The sequence below is a fragment of the Amblyraja radiata genome, chromosome 6 (assembly GCF_010909765.2).
Source record: "Amblyraja radiata isolate CabotCenter1 chromosome 6, sAmbRad1.1.pri, whole genome shotgun sequence".
In the NCBI taxonomy this organism is placed as follows: Eukaryota; Metazoa; Chordata; class Chondrichthyes; order Rajiformes; family Rajidae; genus Amblyraja; species Amblyraja radiata.
In genome coordinates, this window is record NC_045961.1 from 26,145,444 (window position 1) to 26,171,273 (window position 25,830).

At 42.1% G+C, this 25,830-nt stretch overlaps 1 protein-coding gene across 4 annotated transcripts in view; it reads right to left on the reverse strand.

Annotated features, from left to right (window-relative positions):
* Nucleotides 1-18,219: 18,219 nt before the first annotated feature.
* The window catches only part of cep126 (centrosomal protein 126), a 110,582-nt gene continuing 102,971 nt past the window's right edge, over nucleotides 18,220-25,830 (reverse strand). For 2 of the 4 annotated variants that reach the window (XR_004412296.1, XR_004412297.1), the window contains exons 11-13: nucleotides 22,851-22,912; nucleotides 21,272-21,458; nucleotides 18,220-19,151 (exon numbers count right to left, since the gene is read on the reverse strand). Coding sequence is in view for 2 of the 4 variants with exons in the window: in XM_033022357.1 (XP_032878248.1) it covers nucleotides 21,324-21,458; nucleotides 22,851-22,912 (197 nt within the window). In the remaining 2 variants the exon portion in view is untranslated. Of the gene's footprint in view, nucleotides 19,152-21,107; nucleotides 21,459-22,850; nucleotides 22,913-25,830 lie in introns of those variants that run through there. The other 2 variants (XM_033022357.1, XM_033022359.1) reach the window with 2 other exon arrangements.

Sequence of the window (25,830 nt, forward strand, 5' to 3'; positions counted from 1 at the left end):
CTTGGACGAGTAGAGACAAGGATTGGATCCGCGGTGTAGGTTAGGTATCGTATAGGAAGTGTTTGTGTTTAAGAATAAAGAAGTTTAGTTGATCCTATGCTTGACTCAGTGTTTTACTGAACCAGACTAACGGGGTGCGATTAGGAGCAGAATTACACATATACCCACCACCCTTTAAGTGAAAAAGTTACTCTTCAGTTCCTATTCAATCTTACCCTCTCACCTTAAACCTATGTCGTATCGTCCTTGATTCTCTTATCCTGAGTAAAAGATTTTGTGCATTCACCCTATCTGTTCCCTTCATGATTTTATGCACCTCTGTAAGATCACCCCTCAGCCTTCTGTGCTCCAAGGAATAAAGTCCCAGCCTGCCCAACCTTCCTTTATAACTCAGGTACAAATCCTAGCACCATCTTTGTATATCTTCTCTGCACTCATTCCTGCTTAATGATATCCTTCCTTTAGCAAGATGACAAAAACTGGAGCAGATTACTCCAAATGCGGCCTCACCAACATCTGTTGTTTATATGTATCACAAACTGCAGAGGTCTTAGCACAGATCCCTGTGGAACATTGATACAGAACTACAGCCTGAATATTGTCCCTCCACCACAACCCTGTCTTCTAAGGCAGATCTGAATCTAAACAACCAAGTCACTACATGCATCGTAACCTTTTGGATTCGCCTACCATGGGGAACTTTATCAAAATCCAGCAGAAACAGAAAAAAAAGCAGATTTTTTTCAAATGGTGAGAGATTGTGTTATGTTGATGTTCAAATGTGCTGTTGCATTCATGTCAATGAAAGGCAAGATGTAGGCTTGGCGAGCAATTAGGAAGACAAATGGTATGTTATTCTTTAGTATGGAATTGATTCAGGAGGAAAGGTTACTGCAATTATTTGAGTATAGAAGCAAGGATTCGAGTATAGGAGCAGGGAGGTTCTACTGCAGTTGTACAGGGTCTTGGTGAGACCACACCTGGAGTATTGCGTACAGTTTTGGTCTCCTAATCTGGGGAAAGACATTCTTGCTATATAGGGAGTACAGAGAAGGTTCACCAGACTGATTCCTGGGATGTCAGGACTTTCATATGAAGAAAGACTGGATAGACTCGGTTTGTACTCGCTAGAATTTAGAAGATTGAGGGGGGATCTTATAGAAACTTACAAAATTCTTAAGGGGTTGGTGAGGCTAGATGCAAGAAGATTGTTCCAGATGTTGGGGAAGTCCAGAACAAGGGGTCACAGTTTAAGGATAAGGGGGAAATCTTTTAGGACTGAGATGAGGAAAACATTTTTCACACAGAGAGTGGTGAATCTCTGGAATTCTCTGCCACAGAAGGTAGTTGAGGCCAGTTCATTGGCTATATTTAAGAGGGAGTTAGATGTGGCCCTTGTGGCTAAAGGGATCAGGGGGTATGGAGAGAAGGCAGGTACAGGATACTGAGTTGGATGATCAGCCATGATCATATTGAATGGCGGTGCAGGCTCGAAGGGCCGAATGGCCTACTCCTGCACCTATTTTCTATGTTTCTATGTTTCTATGTAATTATAAAGAGACTGCACCTGGAATATTGTCTCAGGTTGGTCTCATCACCAAAAAATGGGTACATTTCCCACTGAGGGACTGCAGTGGAGAATCCTTAGACCAAATGCAGGTATAATGGGCTTGCTAGACATCAAGTTGACAATGTCTGTATTGTCAACTTGATGTTGAATTATGAAGAATGGGAGGGTATTGCATAGAAAAGTGCCAAATTCTTACACATCTTAAACAGGAGGATTGTTTTTCTTCTTAGAACAAGGGATCATAATCTCAGAATAAGTAGTATCCTATTTAGGAGAGATACAATGAGAAATTCCAAAACATGCAAGGTGGTGAATCTTTGGAATTCTCTACCTCAGATGACCGTGGGGCTTGATATTTGACACTTTCAAACAGATATTCATAAAGTAATCTCATAGTGTTTTTTATGAAAAGCAAAAAGTATATGACAACTAGAGCACTTTGAGCATATAGTGAGCATGATAATGAGAAACCAGTCGATTTACAGTCATTATAAAATGTTACTTTACAACTTAAGACCTCATGGAATTAGCTCCATGCATACTAATTTATCTGGAGTATCCCCATATGCAGGAGAGTGATGTTGAGGTAGAGAACCAGTCACAAACTTGATAAATGGCATTTGGAGGCTAAAGGGCCAGATGTTCTCCTCCTCTCTGATTTCTGCAAAATGTTGAGCCTAAACACAAAGTGCTGGAGGATCTCAGTGGGTCAGGCAGCATCAATGGGGGAAATGGACAGGTGACATTTGGGTTCAGGACCCCGATTCAGACTTTTTTTTGCCTGTTTCGGCATTCTTACTATACTCACGCATTTTAGAAGACTGAGAGATGACCTCACTGAAACTGAGAACTATTTTTCTTAGCTGGAGGTGGCTGAAGCTGGATCTGATTGAGTTGCACAAAGTTATGAGAGGCATAGATAAGGTAGACAGCAAGAATGTATTCTTCCTAGTGGGATGCCTTTAAGCAGGTTAAATGTAAGGGATAGGAGGTTTAGAGGGCATTTGTGGAATACCTTATCCACTCACAGGTAAAATTGATGGTGGTAGATAAAAGCAGGAACGGGGTACAGCCATTATCATATTGAATGGCGGTGCTGGCTCGAAGGGCCGAATGGCCTACTCCTGCACCTATATTCTATGTTTCTATACACTCAACATTAATAAGCATATAGATAACAATTCAAATGACATGCCTAGAAAGCTATAGGCCAAATAATGATAAAAGGGGGTTGATAAGGATAGGTACATGATAGGTTGGCATGGACCTTTTGTGGCTTAAATATCTGTTTTCATATTGCATGGCTATGAATGAATGTCCTTGCCCTGGATACCCTCTATTTTTGTTTTCACAGGCTGGACTAGGCCACTGAGAGGAAGAATAAGTTGCTATAATCGTACAGGTGTCCATTCGTTGGGCTGCATAGTCAGTGTTATTACAATACAGAAATCGGCTCTTCCAGAAAGTTTGATCGAAATGCTGTTCAAAGTGAGAATGCAGCTTGTCAAATTTGCAGTACACAATTTGGACTCACTCCTGCAAAAGGATTCTGGATAACCAGTCTAATTGGGAGGTAAATCAAGAGCTTCTGTTTGGTGCTGTGTGTATAACATTCAGCTCTAGTACCATGGACCCTGCCCCCATCCTTACTCGTGACTCTTTTTTTTTAAATTCAGTGCATTCAGTAGAGGGCACCTATTATGGACAATGAATTATTTTATTGCTAGCCTTTCTATTAAATTTTCTCTTTTGATCCTTTAGGTACATAACGGCTATTCTTCAGAAGCAATTGTGATGATGTTTTACAATGTCCGGACTGGTCGTGGTTTTTCTGAAACATGTCATAAGTGCTTCCCATGTCATTGCCTCGAAGAAAATAATTGTCACAGAAAATGAATAGATTTCAATGTAAAATATCCATGCAGGCTCCTTTGTGTTGATATTTGAAGTGAGATGATTGTGTGAACAGCAAGTATTAAAACACAGGTGCAAATGTTAAAAAAAGTCATGTAGAAAGGTTGCTTCAAAGTGGAAATACCTGTTTTAAGCAACTTTCGAAAGCACTTTTCTACCAATGCAGCATAATGCTATTTTCTCCCTGTAATCATTCTTTCAGAGTACTGTGGAGTAGCTCAAACAATATTCTCCTGGGGATAAAATCCTTGGTTATTCCTGGGACTATTTGGTCTTCACAATGCAGTATCGAATTGGAAACATAGAGAATAGGTGCAGGAGTAGGCCATTCGGCCCTTCGAGCCAGCACCACCATTCAATATGATCATGGCTGATCATCCAACTCAGTATCCTGTACCTGCCTTCTCTCCATACCCCCTGATACCTTTAGCCACAAGGGCCACATCTAACTCCCTCTTAAATATAGCCAATGAACTGGCCTCAACTACCTTCTGTGGCAGAGAATTCCAGAGATTCACCACTCTCTGTGTGAAAAATATTTTTCTCATCTCGGTCCTAAAAGATTTCCCCCTTATCCTTAAACTGTGACCCCTTGTTCTGGACTTCCCCAACATCGGGAACAATCTCCCTGCATCTAGCCTGTTCAACCCCTTAAGAATTTTGTAAGTTTCTATAAGATCCCCCTTCAATCTTCTAAATTCTAGCGAGTACAAGGTCTACAAGGTAAATAGATTACCTAAGCACATCCCTCGCCTCACTTTGCCCACACTGAATTTCGTCCCCTCCCACCTACTGATCTCCAGACCAACTGACGTGATCTACAGTGCTCCAGCTATAGAATAACCTCCAATTCTTTACTGAAAATCTTGATCATCCTCAATGCAATTCCCAACCCCAATTCCCCAGGCAAGCTTCAGATTCCATCCCATATCCTGATCCCATAGGCAATATATCAGCTCCTTCCCACCCCCCATTCCTTCACGCAATCTGCTAGAAGGAACTGCAGATGCTAGTGGAGAGGTCGGAGCGTCGGTTGATGATCGTGCTCACCGACGGACAAGACGGACATGTGACTTGGTACGCCAGCCGCTGTGGGGCCTCAGCGGCGTTTAATTTCACTGTGCCTTGTCACATGTGACAAGTATTCCATTCCAAATCGAAGATAGGCACAAAACGCTGGAGTAACTCAGCGGGGTAGGCAGCATCTCTGGAGAAACGAATAGGTGATATTTCGGGTCGAGACCCTTCTTTCTGCCCTCAGGCAATCTGACCTCACTACTGCTGATTCGAATACTGGGTGTTAAGAAGGCTTAGGAAGTTCAGCATGTCCCCAACAACTCTCACCAAATTCTACAGATGTGCCGTAGAAAGCATTTTATCTGCATGCTTCACAGCTCGGTTTGGGAACAGCTCCATCCAAAATCGCACGAAATTGCAGCAAATTGTGGATGCAGCCCAGACCAACCTCCCTTCCATTGACTCCATTTATACCTCACTCTGCCTTGGCAAGGCCAGCAGCATAATCAAGGATGAGTCGCATCCTGGCCACTCCCTCATCTCCCATTGGGCAAAAGGTATAGAAGTGTGAAAGCACACACCTCCAGATTCAGGGACAGTTTCTTCCCAGCTGCTATCAGGCAACTGAACCATCCTACTGCAATCAGAGAGCAGACCTGAACTACTGTTTTTGACTGGCTTTACCTTGCACTAAACGTTATCCTGTATCTGTACACTGTGAATGGCTCGATTGTACTTGTGTATTGTCTTTCCGCTGGCTGGTTAGCACGCAACAAAAGCTTTTCACTGTACCTCGGTACACGTGACAATAAACTAAACTGAACTGAATTGATGCCCTCTTCTTACTGCCAAACCTTGTTTTGGGAGAGGAGAACCAGGTGGCACATTGGTAAGCTAAGTTTTCAGGAAGCGAGCTAATAATCAAAACAGTTGTTAATGTTCATGGCTGTGTCCGTTATATTGAGTGCACTATAAATCACTGGCCCTTGTGTGTCTATGTCCACTGATGGAAATTTCAGAATGAAAAGAATGTGCAAATGACAGAAGTGAATCAAAACATGTGCTTTGACTGTTTACTAGTTTGCTTAATTAAGATAAGTTGGATACATATGAGTTTGTCCCTCTGTAGCATTGCTAGACATCAGCCAGGGCTATTCAAGATTCGCTGCAAAAACAATCACAGGACCGCTTAAATTTACTTGCGTTCTATCATCCCAGTCTATTTTCAGGCAGAGAGAAGATGGTTTGAATGGAAAGTTCATGACCATGTTTCTTTACAGTGCCAACGAGGGCAGAAGCTTTGGATAACTTTGGAAAATATGCCAGGAAATGTGGTGCGCCATTCACTCGTTTTGTTTTTCTCTAAATATGTGTGTGAAGCGAGACCAGGTAGGTTGAATAAAATAGTTTTTATTCACAGAAAACAAAACCAAAACTCGTGAAAACCGCGAGCCTAGCTGAGCTTACAAAACACAGCTCCTGTCGCTGGGAGAAGCGCTGATAACTGACTAAAAGGCCGCGAACGAACCCCCGCGGTCACGTGACCATGCCGACCAATGACGAGGGTTCTGACTTCCCAGCCCCACCACTAGGTGCCGCTACATGTGCCAATCTCATTATCATGATTCCAGCTAAACGTGCTGTTTATCACCAAGCTGGGGAAAGATATGGAATTGTGGGTGGTTTACTGGGTTTAAAAGTGGTGGAAGATATTGCACAGGGAAAGAGATGTGCAGGGCAAGTGTTTTCACTGAGAGTGGTAGGCAACTGGAACGTGTTGCTTGGGGTGGTGGTGGAGGCAGTTATGATAGTGGCATTTAAGAGGGTTTTGGATAGGCACATGGATATGCAAGGAATGGAGGGATATAAATCACGTGCAGACAGAGATTAATTTAACTTGGTATCATGTTTGGCATGGACGTTGTGGCCAAAGAGCTTGGTCTTACACTGTATTGGTCTTTGTTCTGTGTGCTATGCTCTCCGGGTCAAATTGGACATCAAGGACAATAAAATAATTCAGTTTCTGTCAGTTGCTTGGGTAAGGAATGAAGTTAGTTTCCAGAGGAATGATTTTGTGATGGTAACCAATCACTATGGCTATGCTCTTCCCAAAACTTAATGGAAGAATTTTCTGATCTTTATCAGATGGACAAGCAATTTGGCATCTTAGAAACAATCAGCTCTTCAATAGAATTTAATGGATAAGATGTGTTATGAAATACTTCTCCTTTCATGACAGAATTTGGAAATATGTCCCTGTTAAGCACATAATGAAAATATCTTCACTAGATTTATGTTTGGTGAAATTTAAATCTTTTGATAAATATTTACTACAATTTGGCAAGATAAAATAAAAACTATTTTCTCATTCCTAATTGAATATCATGCAAACTCTTATATGTATGTATGTGTAAGAACTGAGTATGCAGGAACGAACTGCAGATGCTGGTTTAAATTGAAGATAGACACAAAATGCTGAAGTAACTGAGCGTGACAGGCAGCATCTCTGGAATGACGGAATGGGTGACGACTTGGGTCGAGATCCTTTTTCAGACTAGTAGTCTGGAGAAGGGTCTTGTCCCGAACGTCATCCATTCCATCTCTCCTGACATACTGCCTGTCCCGCCGAGTTACTCCAGCATTTTTTGTCTATCTTCGATTTAAACCATCTTCTGTGTAAGAACTGATACTGGATAATAATAAACTTCCAGTAAATTGCGTAGCAAATAAGAAAATAATTCCTCAGATTATAAATGATCTTATTTTCTGTATTTCCAAATGATGGCGTTAAAACGCAAAGCATGGTCTTAATCGTAACTATGTTACAACGTTTCAGAACAGTACTTATTACTATAATTACTGGGAATAATTAACCTAATTTTTAGAGCCAAGAAAGCATTTTTGTTTATGTCAATTCGCAAATAAAAGTTTATTCACAAGATCTTTTCATACTTCTTGTCAAGTGGGGCCTCATTACAGGAAAATCAGTTACAGTTTTACCAAGTACAAAAACAAACCTCTGGATGTCATATTGCTTGCCAAGATTCTGAACAGGAGAACAATGGTGCTTTTATCACACTTCAGAGCTCCCCAGCCCAACAAGCTCAAGCAAGCTTTTTAATGACTATTTTGAGGTTTCTTTCACAATCTTTCCCTTCATTATACTTTTTAAACTAAATCCAATCACCCACTCCACCAAACTCTCGGATACATATGCTTTATGAAACAACCTTTGAAAGCTACTCATGACCATCACATATTGTCTGTGTAATGGAGTTTGATCTTCAAATGATTTATGTGAAGGAGCCAGGAAGTTGAGCAGAACGCATGATTTAAAAAGGAGCAGTGAGTAATGCTCACAAATATTTCCTTCCCAACCAAAGTATTGATAAACGACCTTTATTTAAAATCAACTACAAAATAATTCAAATGTTTCCCGGTGGTGCGGGTTCGATCCTGACTACGTGTGCTGTCTGTTCAGAGTTTGTACGTTCTCCCTGTGACCTGCGTGGGTTTTTTCTCGAGATTTTCGGTTCCTTCTCACACTCCAAAGACGTACAGGCTTCTAGGTTAATTTGCTTGGTAATTGTAAAAATTGTCTCTAGTGTGTCGAATAGTGTTAGTATGCGGGGATCGCTGGTCGGCGCGGACCCGGTGGACCGACGGGCCTGTTTCCGCGCTGTATCTCTAAACGAAACCATTCCAAGCAATATTTGCCCTGTTCCATATATATTTGTATTGTAACCTTAAAACATCTGCACATAAAATGCATCTTCCTTTTACCCAGAAACCAGATTTCATTTTTTTTATGGTACACTAAAAATGATAGTAAATGCTGAATCGTTGAGTCACTCAGCACAACACAGACCCTTCAGTCTACCTAGACCGTGCCAATTGTTAAACAGCCATTAAACCCACACTAATCCTATTTTATTCCCCTCTCATTCCCATTAATTCCACTCACATTCTACCATTCACCTACACGCTAAGGGCAACTTACAGTGCTCAATTAACTTACCAACCCACATGTCTTTAGGATGTGAAGGGGAACTGGAGCTATCACAGGGAGAATATGTAAGCTGCGTACATAAATCAGGATTAAAGCTGGGTTGTTGGAGCTGAGAAGCAGCAACTCTTCTCATTGTGCACTGTGCCACCCAGTGGCTGCAAGAGATTGCCTGATGTGCTAAGGTGAATAGTGCACAGAAACGCCTATCCTAATTTCCCTTTGGGTGCATTTTCACCCAAGTGATCGCTGGTGCTATCTTATCCAGCTTAATTAGCATTTTGACTTAATGGATCCAATTTCTCTGTTCTTAATTATTTTTCGGACAATGTGTGCTAAAGCGAAGATGCCAGGAATTTGGCACAGATTTAATTGGGTTGATAAATAATAAATTAATACGGCTCTGCATGACATGACAGTGGCTCTCATTTCAGAATGAAGCTTCTATTACAGTGGTAATATGTCTAGCTCTCGATGCATTCTTAGGAACAGGAGTGCTGGTGAAATCTTCACTAAAAGAGTAATTGTTGCACTACCTGTTGTGCAATGTGTCACTGACTTTGCTGCTGTGGTGGACACCAGGTGAAAACCCCTGCTCCCCCACTACTGTGCGCTGCACAGTTAAGAACCTGTGTGCGCCCCACTGCTGCGCAGAAACCTGGCGAGAATCTACAAAAAGAATGATCCTATGGCTTGCTGTGGGGAGGCGGCTGGCGAGGACCTGGTGTTGGGCAAGTTAGACCAAGCTGAAAAGGGTGCAGAGAAGATTTACAAGGATGTTGCCAGGACTTGAGGGCCTGAGGTATAGGAAGAGGTTGATAAATCTATTCCTTGGAGTGCAGACAGATGAGGGGTTATCTTATCGAGGGGTACAAAATCATGTCAGTAATAGACCGGGTAGACACACAGAGTCTCTTGCCCAGAGTTGGGGAATCGAGAACCAGAGGACATAGGTTTAAGGGTGAGAGGAAAAGATGAGAGGTAACTTTTTCCACACAAAGAGTGGTGGGTGTATGGAACGAACTGCCGGAGGAGGTAGTTGAGGCTGGGACTATCCCAACGTTTAAGAAACACTGAACTAAGTGGGACCAAGCCTCCTGTCACACGGGAGGCCTGGTCCTCCAATGCAACCCGTTTCCCAATGCAATATTCCACCACTCACCCGTTCCCCATTGCAACTCGTCCCCCCAACGCAATATTACACCACTCACGTATAGCCCCCAACTGCACAGGCACAGCTCATATCCCCTCATTCCCCAGCACTCCATCCCCCTCCTTTTCGCCCTCCCTCTTCTTTCCCCTCTCCTCCTCCCCTCCCCAATCCCTCCCTCACCTCACATTCCCTCTCCCTTCCCCTACCCCCAGTCACTCCCTCCCTCCCTCCATAACCTCTCCCCTCCCTATCCGCCTCCTATCCCTCAATCCCCCACTCCTCAACTCCCCCTATCCCCCCCACTATCCCTCCTGACCTCCCCCACTCCCCCCTCCTCTCCCTCTATTCACCCTCATCCCCCACTCTCCTCACCTCCCCACTTTCCCCCTCTCCCTCCCTACCCCTTTATCTCCCTCAATCCCCCACACTCTCCCTCCTCACCTCCCCAGGATCTTTCCCCTCCCCTCCCCCAATCCCTCCCTCACTTCTCCTTCCCTCTCCTTTCCACTACCCTCAGTCACACCCTCCCTCCATCCTCCCTCCCACCATCCATCCATAAAAAGCAGCATCTGCAGTTCCTTCCTCCACAGGTCATATCATTGTTAGCTGTGGTTTAGATCCCGTTGACGACTGGACCAGTTTGATTGTGTGTGTGTGAGTTACTCAAACTCCGCGCAAACTGCTCGGCCGCCCTGCAACCCGACTCCCCCTCCCTCCGCCCACTCCGCTCGGCCCGTCCCCATCCTGTCCGACTGCCCGCTGCTGCCGCTCGGCCCATCCCCGCCTGCCCACCCTCCTGCCTACTCGCTGCCGCCGCCAAGCCGCATTGGGGAGGGGGGGATGGAGTCAGTGTTCTTCACGGTGGGCACCACGAGGTTCGATGAGCTGGTGGAGAAGTTCTCCTCCGAGCAGGCCGTGAGGGTGAGTTACTGCAATGGTGGCTGCGGAAGAGACGGACCCGGGGGGACAGGTAGATGGGACCGCCATTGCCGCAGATGGCAGGCGGGAGAGAGGGGTGAGTGATGAAGGAGAGAGAGAAGGGACCAGAGCCTCCACTGGGCCCCATTGAACCCCCCCCCTCCCTCCCCTCGCGGCTGCCGCCGATGGTGGGGGAGATGATAGACAAGTTGCTGTGAGCAGGGGTGAGAGGAGTTTGTTGATGAGGCGGGACAGGCCGCCACTGGTGGAGCAGGAAGGGGCGTTGCCATCCCGGCCATGGCATTAACTGACAGAAGAGACCAATCTGCGTGGCGTGGACTGAAGGAATCAGTGCACGCGCATTTTTTATGATTTTTAAACCTCGATAACTTTGACAATATACCACTGATCGGAACAAAACATGTTGCATTCGTAGCACAGGAGAACAGCGAGTAACCTGGCGGAAAATCGTAGCGCTGTCGCGTACCGTTTTTGCGCAAATAGAAAAACCCCGCAAACTGGAAGAGCACAAGATCAGAGTTTTAGTTATGCATAGATAGATAGATTTAGGTGGGTACATGGATCGGACAGGTTTGGTGCGATATGGACCAAATGCAGGTAGGTGACACTAGTCTGGATGAGACATGCAAGTTGGGCAAGTTGGACCAAAGGGCCTGTTTCCACACTGTATGACTTCATGACTCTAAATGCAGGCTTTCTCTCTGTTGAACAGCAGCAGAAGCTCACAATACACTTCTTAGTGTCAGACATTTCAACAAAGCTCTTAGAAAAAAAAATACAATTGAATAAGTCAATCTTGTCATTAAGAAGTAGGGTACAGATATGAATGTTATTACATTATGAATTCACTCGCTTTTTTTAGAGTAACGCATGCCGCATCTTGATTTAATCTGATCCTTATGGTGGGAAGTTTATCCCACACAACCATCTTTGTCAGAATGCCTAAGTCACCTCAAGATACTGACTGCTCGTGGGATCAGTCTAGTCATGATGTTATTGTGAACTACTGTGGATTTCCGAGAAAACTCTGCTGCACAATTGCTTCACAATTATAAACATTTAAAGCATCAGCGTAAGACCAGGATCATTGGTAACATCAGCTCATCATGTTTAAGTGAGCCACGCAACACCAGCAGTGTATTCTCTTAATGTGTAGGAAGGAAATGCAGATGCTGGTTTACACCAAAGATAGACACAAAAAGCTAGAGTAACTCAACGAGACGGGCAGCATTCCTGATCAAAAGAGATGAAGATCAAGGAAAATGTAGACTTGACTATTATTAGCTGGGAGAAGATGACACCAAAGCAAACGGAGATGCAATGTAATCAGAGGACAGTCAGCCAGGGCGGAGAACTGGGAAGGGGGAGGGGTGGAGAGAGAGGGAAAGCAAGGTTTACTTGAAGCTAGAAAAGTCTCTTCATGCCAGACACAGTTTCACAGGACAAGGCACCCCAGGATATTAGTGAAGAAACTGCAGATGCTGGAAAAATTGAAAATAGACAAGAAAATGCTGGAGAAACTCAGCGGGTGAGGCAGCATCTATGGAGAAAAGTAGTAGGCGATGTTTCGGGTCGAGACATATTCTTCAGACTGAAGAAGGGTCTCGATCTGAAACGTCGCCTACTCCTTTTCTCCATAGATTCTGCCTCACCCGCTGAGTTTCTCCAGCATTTTTTGTCCACCTTGGATGTTAGGATCATTTTTTTTGCTTAGAATTATCAAGTGAAGCTTATCTGAGGCATTGACAAACATCACAAAAAGGGGAACTTATACATGACAGGTTCTAACTAGCATCCAGTAACAACCATTCCTTGTATGCTTTGCAGTTACAGTTGTACAAACATTGTATTGGCAGAGAACTGACTTTGGTAAACTCAGAAAGGAACTAATAAATGAAGAGCATTAACCAAATGTTTTCATTTCAAAATGAGCTGTATAAATAGAGCAACAACAGACTACAAAATATTTGGTTACAAAGGAGACTTGTTAAAACAATGAATCATAGTGCAGTCACCATCCATGGCTTAGTTTATAAGATTTCCATGTCAGTTTTCTAAACCTTCCAAACATCATGGGGCTTTATCTGTGGCTGCCGCCAGGCTTCTTGGGCTTGGGCCGAAGGGCCTGTTTCCATGCTGTATGAATCTATGAATCTATGTTCTCAAGTATACCTTGTGAACTGATATCTCTGATTGTTGTTTGGTTGCACCATCGAGTTTAGTGTTGGAGAGTTGGAGGTTGCAGGACAAATCCTAACTTTGCGACAAAAGATCGGAGTCGCAGTTCTCCCAACATCAGGTGGACTCTTGTGGTTCCAGGCAGACACCCACTGTTGTGTGACTGATTTTACGCCCTTCAGAACCCCGACGAGGCTGGCAAATAGATCTTTTGAAATACCATAACTCTCTGCATTCCTCAAAGCAACATTGATATCACTTAGATCCTGTTCTCTCAGACATTGTTCCATCAGATTCACTGTTGTTTGACAGCAGAGGGAATCACTTTCAAAATTAGGCTCTCCTGACTGGAAATGCCCTGAGTGTCACCTGACAGTCTGAGCACTTCAAGCATTTCAGCCTACCCAGAGTGTATTTCTACATGCACCACAAACTAGAATTAACCTCCTGAAGCCAAGGCTCCTGCCTGCTTGGTGTCCCATGGTGATTCGTGTTCCCTCCACTGTGGCAGATGGGGCATGCACCTCTTTCTGCTCTGCAGACAACTCCTGCAGCTCCTCTGGTGCAACAGGCTGTGGCTCAGTGCTCTTTCCAGACCTCTGCACAGAACCCTTGGTCATCCTGATGGAGCTAATGACCCCAAGATTGGCTGTGCAAGGGCTATGCAACGAGGTAGATTGGGAGATTGGGAATACATCCTTGGCATGAGAGGTCAGAAGAAGCATATTATAACAGCAGGCAAGAAGTTGTTTTTGAACATGGTGATACATACATTCAAGCTTTTCTATCTTCTGCCTGATGGAAGAGGGGAGAAGAGAGAATGAGGGGGGGTGTGAGTGCTTCTTGATTATGTTGGCTGTTTTCCCGAGGCAGCGTCAAGTATAGATGAAGTCAATGGATGGAGGCTGAGAATGGGAAAAGGAGGAAAGAGAGATTAACTTTTGTAGGTTGCTTTTGTAGAATGAGAACTTCTCCACCTCTCCAGCCTTTTACAATGCGACATAATCCTCCCACCACTCCAGCTGTGGATCACCAACTGGTGTGTTTCCTGTGTCCAGTGTGTGTGCCTTGGTGACAAATCCTGAAATTTACAGTGACTGAGTGTGGGAGAACATGAAGAGGGAGTTTAACAAGGAGTGGGATAGACTGGGAAAGGAACTTATAGGGAGAGGGAGTGGGAAAGACAGAGGCACGTAGGCGCATACAGAGACAGAGAGAGAGAGAGACATACACACACAGAGCCATGGAGAGGGAGCAATACCTGGAAAGCAGCAGAAAGGAAGAGACGGAGAGATACAGAACGGGTCAGTCGGAGCATGGTGAGGGAGAAGCAGATGGAAAGAGAGAAAAGAGTCAGAGCAATGTTTTTGAATATGAGAGAGAATGTAACAAAAGGGGTTAGTGTCAATGGAGGTGAAGGCAAGAGATGTTGATAAAATGAAATATCTCCAAAAAGTTGAGGAGATAATATTTTATATGACACTGGTCAGATCTGCAAGTAATATTGCGCTGAACAAAGATATCCACGATTTCATCCTTCCAGTATCACCTCTTCGTATCTCGTGAGACTCTCTCATCCTTTGAACACCAGTCATCCCACCATTGGGTAATATAATCCATCATCCTTCTCAATCAACCTGAGAGCACAATTAACACTATGTCTACATATATGATACACTGTGTGCGCCTGTGTGCCTTTAAGAGCTGATTGATGAAGTGTTATTGCAAGGCTGAGTCCTGCCACCAGTTAGAAACTGAATTAGAGCTAACAGTAACATCCTACCAAGTGTCATATTACATGGGCAGATGGGGGAGGGGTGTCACCACTGTTTTTTAACTACACTGGGTGACCTTTTTAACATTTCACAAAATTGCATTAGGGAGACATACAAAGTCCTTTTAATATAAAAAGAGGGTGCTGAGCAATTTCTACACCAGCTATTTAAAGCTCATTGCTTGGCTAAATAATAGGCCTGTCCCACTTAGGCGATTTTTCAGTTCGACGGCGACTGTCAAGTTGCCTGCAGTCGCCTGAAAAACCAGCAACTGGAACCGGTGACTGTCAAAATGTAACACACAGAAAAACAACATCGCTTCCTTCACCAGCCCATTATGCAGGCGGGGGACAGGGCAAGCAGGGGTAGCGCTGTCTGAGTGAAATTCGCACGGTGCAAAGCCAAGGTGATACAGACACACACCGCGATGAACAGGAAGGTTAACATTGTAATTAAGATGGCTAAAGCACAGTGTATGGTAAGTCCTTTAAAAGAGGGGAGGAGCGGGGGAGAAGGAGGAAGAAGGAGTGGAGACAACTTTTATGAAGCTAAAGATACACGGCTGTGAAGCTCGGCAGACATTCACATTACTGGTCGGTTATCCTTGGTTCTGAAAACTACTGCTTATGTTTTTTTTCCCAATGAGCCAATGAAATTCACCGGTCAGCACCGGCTACAACCTACGAGAACCTTCGACCTCCTGGCGAACCACCTACAGCACGAGAATCCTCGCTACTCTCCACGGCGGCTTCATTCTAGTCGCCGCTAATTTTTCAACATGTTGAAAAATTTGCGCCGACCATAATGAAGCCGCAACTATTTCCCAGAATGCTGGAACTCCTCACGACCATGAAGGCGACTCCCCGGCAACCATCCGCGAACATCTGGCGACTGTGGCGACTGCATGGTCTCCTGCAGTCACCTAAAAAGTCGCCTTAGTGGGACAGGCCCATCACTCTTTTCTCATCGCTAATATTTGTTCTGCACAAAAGCTGAACCATTGTTTAGTCAATGCTTTGTCTTAAAGGCCACTTGAAATAAGACCACATCTAGATAACAAGGACACTTACATCAATTGTCTCTGCTTCCACTAAGACTCCTGGCAGCATGTTCCAGACACCAACCAACTTCTGTGTAAAATATTTCCCTTGCAGTCCATTCAGTTGATTCTAGACACAGTTTGGGCATAAATATGTGGAGATATGTATGCATTACATGTGTAGGAAAGAAGTGCAGATGCTGGTTTAAATCAAAGATAGACATAATATGCTGGAGTACCTCAACGGGACAGGCAGCAACTCTGGAGAGAAGGAATGGTTAAAGTCACCCATTCCTTCTCTCCAGAAATGCTGCCTGTCCCACTGTGTTACTCCAGTATTTTATGTCTGTATGCATGACATATTTGATGTGCTCTGATTTCATTCCATAAACTTTAGATGGCTGTAAAAGATTGCTGTACAGTTTTAAAGAGAAATAGATTTCTAAGACTATCGTTATATCTCATTAATGATTTGTTGTTTTTTTTCGAAATAAAAGAATGGAGAATGAAAATTTGTGACATAATATTTACACAAAATGAAAAAGATGAAATCAGTGTTTAAAAGTTATTTTTCAGCTCTATAATCACTTGGCAAAAATAAATTATAATAACATTTGACTTTTCAGAGGCAGGAAATTTTGTTACTTTTGAAATGCACACCAAGGAAATCGCAGATCAGAACAAACAAGTTTTCTCATAAGGTAAAGACAAGATCATGACCTTTTAATTTCCATAAAATCTCAGATGTGGATGCCTTGTCAATCTGAACACCAAAAAATATAAAAACATTGAATGACACCTGTACAAAAAAACCACATAAGTCTTAGGAAGCAGAGGCAAAGATTATCTCCGGAGGAAGTAGTTCCTTTCTTTTTAGTTCATAATTGTGTTCAAAAAGTTACGAATGATGGCAATGCTTCAAAACATTGCCTTTCACATGTTTCACATCTCTGCACAATCTTAAAATAGCACATTTTGTTTCCACCTTGTGCAACATAAGAGGTAGGAACATGAGATCTGGACCAGTGCAATTTCCAATTTCCTTAAAAATGTATTGACAGCAGTTATGGGCACCTTTTATTTTCTTCTTTTGTTGTTTGAACGTAGACTATGGAACAGTACCACACAGTCCACCATATCCATGCCAACCACGATGTCTGTCTAAACTAATTCCCTCTTGCTGCTAATATCCACAACCCCCTATTTCCTGTCTCTTCATGTGCCTGTCTAGATGCTATCTACTTGCTTCGAACATTTACCCTGGCTAGCATTGCAAGTACCTACCACCCTTTGTGTGTAAAGCCTCATAAATCTTCTTTAACCTTTGTCCCCTCTCACCATTGGGGGCCAGATATCAAATAATGACGAGACAGAGTACAGGAAGGCGAATGAGAACCTTATGACCTGGTGTCAAGACAACAACCTTTCTTTCAATGTCTGTAAGACAAAGGAAATAATTATTGACTACTGCATTGATGGCACCTTAGTGGATATGGTTGGAAGCTTTAAGTAGGAGTAAATATAACCTGCAACTTGTACTGGACCACCCATAATGAAGCGATGGCCAAGAAAACACACCAATGCCTCTACTTCCTCAGAAGGCTTAGAAAGTTTGGCATGTCCCCGACAACTCTCACCAAATCCTACACATGCACCGTAGAAAGGATTTATCAGGATGCATCACAGCATGATTTGGGAACAATTCTATCCAAGACTTCAAGAGATTACAGAGAATTGTGGATACTGCCCACACCATCACACAAACCAACCTCCCATCCACTGTTCATGTTGGGGAGTGGGTTGGAGTTATGACTGGGAAATAATAAAGATGTTGGAATCAAAACTTTTATCTGGAGCAGGTTGGTGGTTGGACGGGGAAGGTTCAGGATTGTGAATGGCCCACAGTTTGCTAAATGGAGCTTTGAGTCACAAATAAGATGGTAAGTATGTAATGCATAGGGCTTATGAATGCAGTTCCAAGCACTCTATGCAGACTTGAAGCCTACTAAATTAATACCTTATAATTTATACTGACGTAGGTCTAGTATTTATTATAAGAGATCCACAGATCACCCAGGCACAACAGAAATTGTCCATCTATTTTGTATTCTATTGGCAGAGTGGGGCATTTCTTTGCATTTTGCATGTTATTGTATCAGATGCATACACAGCAGCACATATGGAATGCCTGCTTACACCAAACTTTTCAAATTAATCAGTGATCCATAACACACAAATATTGTGCCATGAGATCACATTTCTCAGATTTAACTATTCCAAATTATTCCACAAGTGGAATGTTAGGAAATCAATATTACACCCTGAATTTGCAACATCCAGCAACATTTTTGCATCCATATTTGATCATTTATTTTAAGAAATCAGCTTTGTCAAGCATATCCAATGTTTTACAACTCCTTCTAGAATGTATAAAGTTAGACTAAATCTAAATAAGTGCTCGCCGGCTTTCTACTATTCAGTTAAATTTCAATCTCAAAATGTAATCAAATTTTGTACATGTATTCAGGATCAAAATAAAACAAGGAACAAGAAATAACAGTAAAATAAATTCAAGCTTGCACATTGCAAAATGCACACACTTACATTTGATTTATATATAGTCCACTGTACATTTTAGTGATTTCAAAAATGTACATTACAATGTTACAATTACAATGTTCACATGATTAATAAAATACAAATCATCCTTGTTCAATATTTATTAATGAATATATTTAAATTTAGAACATCATAATGAAAATCAAACAAAATTCACATATTCACATAGATGCACAAGCTTAATAAGTATTTCATAGTGTGTTACATAAATTATTTCTATTGGCTAAAATCTGTTGAGTGTTTTGGTAGAGAGTCAAATTCATTTAATTATGTTTAAAGGTGCAAAGACTTAGAACACCTGATGTTTCTGTTCATGGGGGGAAACCAGTTATGTGATTCCAGCTCAGCTTCGCTATTGAGTATAGTCATTGAGCAAAAGACAAAAGTGGTTCTTAATAGTTTTATATTAACAGAAATATAATGCATATACTGCATCAGACACAAAGGGAGAGACAAGGAATGGATACAAGAGAAAGATTGAGAGACAAAACAGAGAAAGAACGATTTATATTAAAATAGAGTCAAAAACATTACTCATCCTTTATAGAATCTTACTTTCACTCCATAACACCAGAAAATAAATTGTTTTGTGCAAATTGGATTTCTAGACTCAAATTTAACTTAAATGTCTTAATCCCTTTTAGTCATTTTTCCTTTCTCTTTTTGATCTCATCCAATTTTTCACCTTCCTTTTGCTACCATTATGGCATTGAATTAGTATGTTTTGATTTTGGTTAACGTCGGTTCGATCTGAAGAGTGATAGTTGAACCCAGTCCAGTATCTCCTAAAGAGAAAGAACTTCATAGTTGCAAGTTGAGATGAAATTCATTCCACAGATCCAAATAGCATTATAGAAAGTGATGGTTCCCCCACTTGAAGCATGGGTAGATGAGAAGAGGAGGATACAGGGGAACAGTGAGCCATTGTCAGTAGGAAGAAGCTGCAATAGAAATTAATGTCAGGAATCAAACCCCAGAAATCAAAAACGTGGATCTAGTACTACGTAAATTAATAGCCTCATGCAAGTAGAGAAGGTCAGGAAGACTTCTTCTCTGTTGTCTTCAAATTCTTTTCTGTAGTTTGATGGAAATGTTACTAAGATGGTAAGACAATTGGGAGCTTCAGAGGATGTGGTTTCTATGTGAAAACTCATTGGAAATAAAACCTAACTAACAAATCCTTAACAACTGAGCCAGAAAATTCCTGCTAGTATTTTCTTCTGCCTCACTCTTCATCTCACCTTCCTGTTCCTCTAATTTATGTTGCCTCATAGTTAGCTATTGCAGAGCTTACATTAACACCAGCTTGTGTGAGATGCAACTTCAACTGTCTACACTCACCAGCCACTTGATCAACCTACTTTTTTTGTGCTCAATTATGATAAAGTGTAGAAGCTTTTTCATGATATAACTGCATTGCTTTGCTGCCAGGATGTCAGAGCGTAAGCCCATGACTCCACACATACATCTATTGATCTCGCAGAGTGAACCAACATTTAAGGCCACAGTAGATTCTCTCAGGATAAAAACAACATGAAAGCTTCCTGAGCATATCAACATGATTTCCTGGGTGCACTAATGCTCAATCACACATTAATCTGGGTTCTGAAGTGGTACCCCTCATATTTCTGAAAAAAAGGATATCAACTTGGCTCTCTTGGAGCAGACAACCTTGGTGACCTTCCTAAGGTAGCAGTGAGCAGCAAATTGTGAGATGTAACACAAGTTTTCAACTGCAGTCTAAAAGGAATGGTGGCAAAGATATTAGGATTCACTGTGACTGCTCCTATAAAAACAGTTACAGCCATATGTTACAGAAGGATTGTATAGTGGCTATAGATTTGTCTGGAACATATGGCTGACTTTTGTCAACCACCTTCCTCATGAAGAGAAAATTTGCTTCCCACAATTGCATAAATGAGAACCATGTCGAAAATACTTGCTCTACATGGTTTCCTGCTGAGGGGTCTTCTCCACCTTTCTCTTTCAACAGATTGAGCAGCACACTGGACCCTCCTCATTGTTCATATTATGATCCGACACCATTACCATGGCCACTATATTGTAATCCACAAGGTCGAATTGAAGATTATAATCAAGGTTTAACCAAGTTCTTCTTAGTCTTAATTAAGTTTTCCTTAATCAAGGTTTACTGCGATTGCCAATATCTGCAGTTCCTTTCTTTTCATCTACAACAAATCTGACTTTTATTTTGTCCTAACCTGTATGTAAACAGTGATCATTTTAAATAGTGTAGCTGCAAAGGGGAGTATTGTGGGGTATGGCACACTGCCTACCAGGTGCTAAGTGCCAGGTTTCACAAGTGTTCCGAACTCAATGCACTTGCTGTATGGTTTTGGTCCAATTTGGCAGAAATGACATTAAGTGTTGCACATTGATGGATGTCCCCAACAATCTACATATATCTAACATGTCTCTGTTACTCAAATTGTCAGGGGTCACAATTTGTATTACTTGGACGTGATGCACATAGCAAATTGGAAACATGTTGGCAATCAAGGCACTGAGAAACCTGTTTAGCATTTCTTTTAGAAACAAGAGACTGCAGATGCATGTTTACATGTCTAAATAGGAATAAACAGCTTGAGCAATAGGAATTGCAGCCATTGCACCTGTGCAAGGCAAATGTCTACATTATCCTTGTGGGGAAAAGGTTTTCCACCCTCATCAGATAAGTAAGATTTACAGTAATCAGCCTAAACCGTGACTTTAAAAAATTCTAGCTTTCTTGAGTGTTTGCATGCTGTGATGTGACATCATCACATTGTTTGATATCTAGATTCAGTTTCATCATCCAATGACAATCACACTAGCGATTATAAGTAGGAAACACTATTTTGCTGTCATTTAATAACCTCGTTTTTCTGGCCTTTTTAAAAATATTTTCCCCAGGGGGGTGCATTTAGATGTGAAAACAAATCTTAATATTCTTTACAACCTTCTGTCACAAATGTCTAACATCTATACAACTTTCTGAGAAAAACAATAATTTTGGATTAAAACACACAATAACTTAAGATATAAAATTAACAGTTTTCACCTCAGAATAAAGTGGATATGTGTAGTAACTCATATGTAGCTATTCATAATGGTCAGCTTGTCTTGTTTCTTGAGTATTGGCTTTCAATGTGCGCATGGTTATAAGCAGTAACATTGTGATGTTTTGGGGTTCCAGAAATGACTCGCACGGGCCTAGACCCTGAGCCAATGACACCAAAAGGTGTGATCTAAAAGAAAAAAATAGCCAAGAACGTTGCATTATTGATAATATTAGTCTTGACTATTCATGCAAACAAATTTGATCTATGACAATATTTGTAAAGAGTCATTACAAATCATTAAAATAAACAAAAAACTTATCATCCAATGCTCTTTGGCTTCAACTTGCAAATTAAACTTTTGGGAATCTTTTTCTTTCCAAAGTGTAGAGAAAAATTGGAAAGAAGAAGCTTCCCAAAAAGGTTAATTTGCAAATTGAATTGGTAGTAAGGAAGGCAAATTCAATGTTAACATATATTTCAAGAGGACCAGAATATAAAAACAGAGATGTATTGCTGAGGCTTTATAAGGCACAGGGCATGCTGCATTTGGAGTATTGTGAGCAGTTTAGACTAATTATCTGAGGAAAGACATGCTGGCATTGCAGGGGGCCCAGAGGAGGTTTACAAGAATGATCCCGGGGAAGATTGGGTCAACGTATGATGAGCGTTTGAGGGCACTGGGTTGGTACTCGCTGGAGTTTAGAAGGATGAGGAGGGATGTCTTACTGAACTTACTGAATTGGGAAAGGCCTGGATAGAGTGGATATGGTGAGGATGGTTCCACTAGCGGGGGAGTCAAGAACCAGAGGGAAAAGCCTCAGAATAAAAGGATGTTCCTTTATAAAGGACATGAGGAGGAAATTCTTTGATCAGAGGGTGATGAATCTGTGGAATTCATTGCCACAGACAGCTATGGAGACCGTCATTGGGTATTTTTAAGGCGGCGATTGACAAATACTTGATTGGTAAGGGTGTCAAGGGTTATGGGAAGGCAGGAGAATGGGTTTCAAAAGGAAAGATAGATCAGCCATGATTGAATGGCGGAGTAGACTTTATGGGTTAAATGACCTACGGCTCCTATGAATTATGAACTTATGAACAGGAAAGAAGAGAAAATCAACTCAAAATGAGTTTGATGACACTTACAGTTTTGATTTGTTCCAAAGACAAAAATGATTATATATCATTATTACTATAAATCACGTAATTCAATACCAGGTTTTATTTGGTTTATTACACAAACTATTATAATACTTACAATTGCATTGCGAGCTGAACATAGTAATTTAAACAAGGTGGCATAAAACGATGTGGACATTTATTCAAAGTCTAAAATGTTATGTTTCTTTTTTTAAATATCTCCTCGTAACCACTGCTTCCTCTTCCCACCATTGGCACCAAGTAAATCAAGCCTAACCCTATTTAGTTCATGGGTAGATATTGGATAACATTCCAAGAAAATATCAGATGCAGGTGCAGACAAAGGTTTACAGGCAGATTTGCAGCACTAATACTAGCAATTCCTAAAGGAAATGGCAGATGAAATTATTGATGCACAGCAGAAAATAACATACTTACAACAGGAGATGGAAACTGCAGAAGATCATTACGTGGGCTTGCTTCAATCGTTTCTTGGATATCTGAATGAAGTAAGAGAATAAAATGAGTTTTTAAGTTTCTAAAAGTATTATGCTAAACTCTTGCTCTCATAGTGGGCTCACCACAGAGAGACACACCACCCTGAGCTGCAGGGCTGGAGAGCAAGCACCTCAACATTAGAGCAACCATGGCTGGCAGATACAGTGATCCTGTTCATTTAAATGGGTCATTTGTCTTTGACTGGAAAAAAATGTGCAGGTAAGTGATTTAATTTTTTTTTAATCTCGGCATCCACCACTTGAGGTCAATCTCTGCTCAGACCACTCTGCTCCATCAGGTGACTACTACAGCCCTGCCTCCAGGTTGATTAGTCCCTCAGAATCACAATAAATAAAGCTGCTCTGGCTGTACCAAAGTATATGTGTATAGTTTGTATTTCAATATCTGCAAATGCCCTCAAAGGAATTGCAGTGCATTTTACTGTGCCTTTTTCCTAAATACATTGCAATTTAAACTCACTCTTTTTAAATAGTCCAACTAATTCATAAACTATGAAAAAATCCCAAACAATTATGCAATTTAAGATGAATGTTTTTAATGATGATGACGTCTGACTTCAAAGGAGATTTTTGGGCTGTGGCGTTTCCATGTATCTATTTGCTCTTGTCATTCTAGGTGGAAGATGTGTGAGGAGTAATTGAAGAAGCCTTGGTTATGTACTGGACTGCAAATGGTAAGTGGTCCACCGCAGAATTAAGCCCCTGTCCCACTAGGAGACCTCCACAGCAACCTCTGGTGACCTTGCCCGCGACCCAAAAAAAATCAAGGTCGCGGTGACCTGCAACCTCCTACGACCTCCCACGCATATGTTGAAAACCTTCTTCGACTATGAAGAAGACCTCCTTCGACCTCCAGCGACCTCCTTTGACTATGTTGAAGACTGGATTCGACCATGCACGTTTTACTTGAGGATGGTCTCTGTTAAATTGGTCCACGATTGAACACCACCCCCATCGACCTCACATGCCCAAACTGAAAACCAACAACGACCAGCGACGACTGGTTACAGCTCAAATGATCACCATACCTTCTCCCCATATCCCCTGACTCCGCTATGATAAAATGATGTCATGAATGCATTTTTTTCTTACAATAAAAGCCTCCCAGTTTAAAAAATAATAATTCTGAAGCATGCGAGCAAGGAAGGAACTAGTTAGGTGGATGTTACAAAAGTACATCTACTGCTGTCATCAGCAGCCCTTTTGCTTCATCAGCCTTTCAAGAAAGGCAGAAGGGAAAGCACAAGGGTGAAGAGGAAGCACAAGAAGAGGTGTCAGTGGGTGAAGCCCCTATTTCAAAGAAGATTGATGCTTGGACAGCATGATAACCTGATGAATGTGCTGCAAGAGGAGGATTTGTCTGCATTTAAAATCTTCACACGAATCCCCCTGAGCTGTTTAATGAGCTGAAGGAAACTATGGGTCCCCTGCTGCTAAGAACTCTCCAACTATGAATGAGCACGCCCAGGAGTGACAGAGGTCACGTGCTTATGTTTACATTAACCTTTTTTTTCAACCTATTTTTTTCCACCCCGGAGGTATTACCTTCGACTACCTTCGACCTCCTTTAACTACCTACGACTCGCATCACAACCGGCTACAACTAGATCTGCGTCTAAAAAATGATCGATTTTTCAAACGGCTACCTATTTTTAGTCGAGGCCGGTTTTAATCATGATTAAAAAAAAGCAGCAACCTAGATGAAGGCTTGACCACACGGATTTCACTTTCTTTCACCACTTTCGACCATTAGGGAGAGTGACCAAAACCTCCTGTGACCTTGTGGCGACCTTGCAGCGAACATGGGTGGCGGGCAAGGTCACCAGAGGTTGCTGTAGAGGTCTCCTAAGTGGGACAGGCCCTTTATAGGTTACACCAGGGGTGAAGCCATTTAGTATTTAGGGTGGCCAATGAAGCACTAAACAAATGGTATGCTTTCTCCTGATGGCGAACATGCTTGAGTATCTTTTAGAGCTGGAGCATATCCAATCACACATCATTCGTGCTTGGATTCGTAAATGGAAGAAAGACATTAGGATGTCAAGAGGTGAGGCACTCACAAATGAATATTTAGGTTTTGATGTACTCTTGCAGTTATAGTATTTATGTGGTTGGTCATGTTTCCAGTCAATTATAACCTTCCAAGATGGCGGGATTTCAGTGTTGATAATTCAACTGAGTGCACAGAGTACGATCTTAGACAGTCTGATGGAAATCATCATTGCCTTGCACTTAAATGGTTGGAATGTTACTAAGTCAATCAAGTTACTTCATCAAGTCAAAATTAAATGTTCTCTGGGTCTATTTTGCAAATGGGCAAGGATAGCTTTGTTAACTTTGTATGGAACCGAACACTGGATGATTATCAGCAAACATCTCCTTTACTAAGATTATGATCGAAGAACTGTTTTGAAGAAGCAGCTGAAAATTGTTGGGCCTAAGACACTACTCTGAGAAACTTCTGCAGTGATGAAGAAAGGATAAGATGACTGGTGTACAACCTGACTCATCTTCCTTTATTCTGACTCCAGTCAATGGAGACATTAGTCACACAATTGGGAGTCCCCACCGTTAACTCCATCTACACTTCACACTGCCTCCGGCGTAGCCAAGATAATCAAGGACTTTTCCCACCCTGGTCATTCCTCCTTCTCCCTGTCCCCATCGGGTAAACGATGCAGAAGCTTGAAAGTGTCTACCACCACACGCGGGAACAGTGTCTTTCCCTCTGATCTCGGAATGATCCTTCCATAAGCTAGAGTTCGGTCCTGATTCTCCAACCTGCCTGAGGACATCTGACTTTTGCTGGAACTGTTACACTACAATACTGATAAATTATATTCTGCACTCTGGTGTATTTCTCTTCGGCGACATAGAGCGGAGCTCAGGCCACTGGAGAT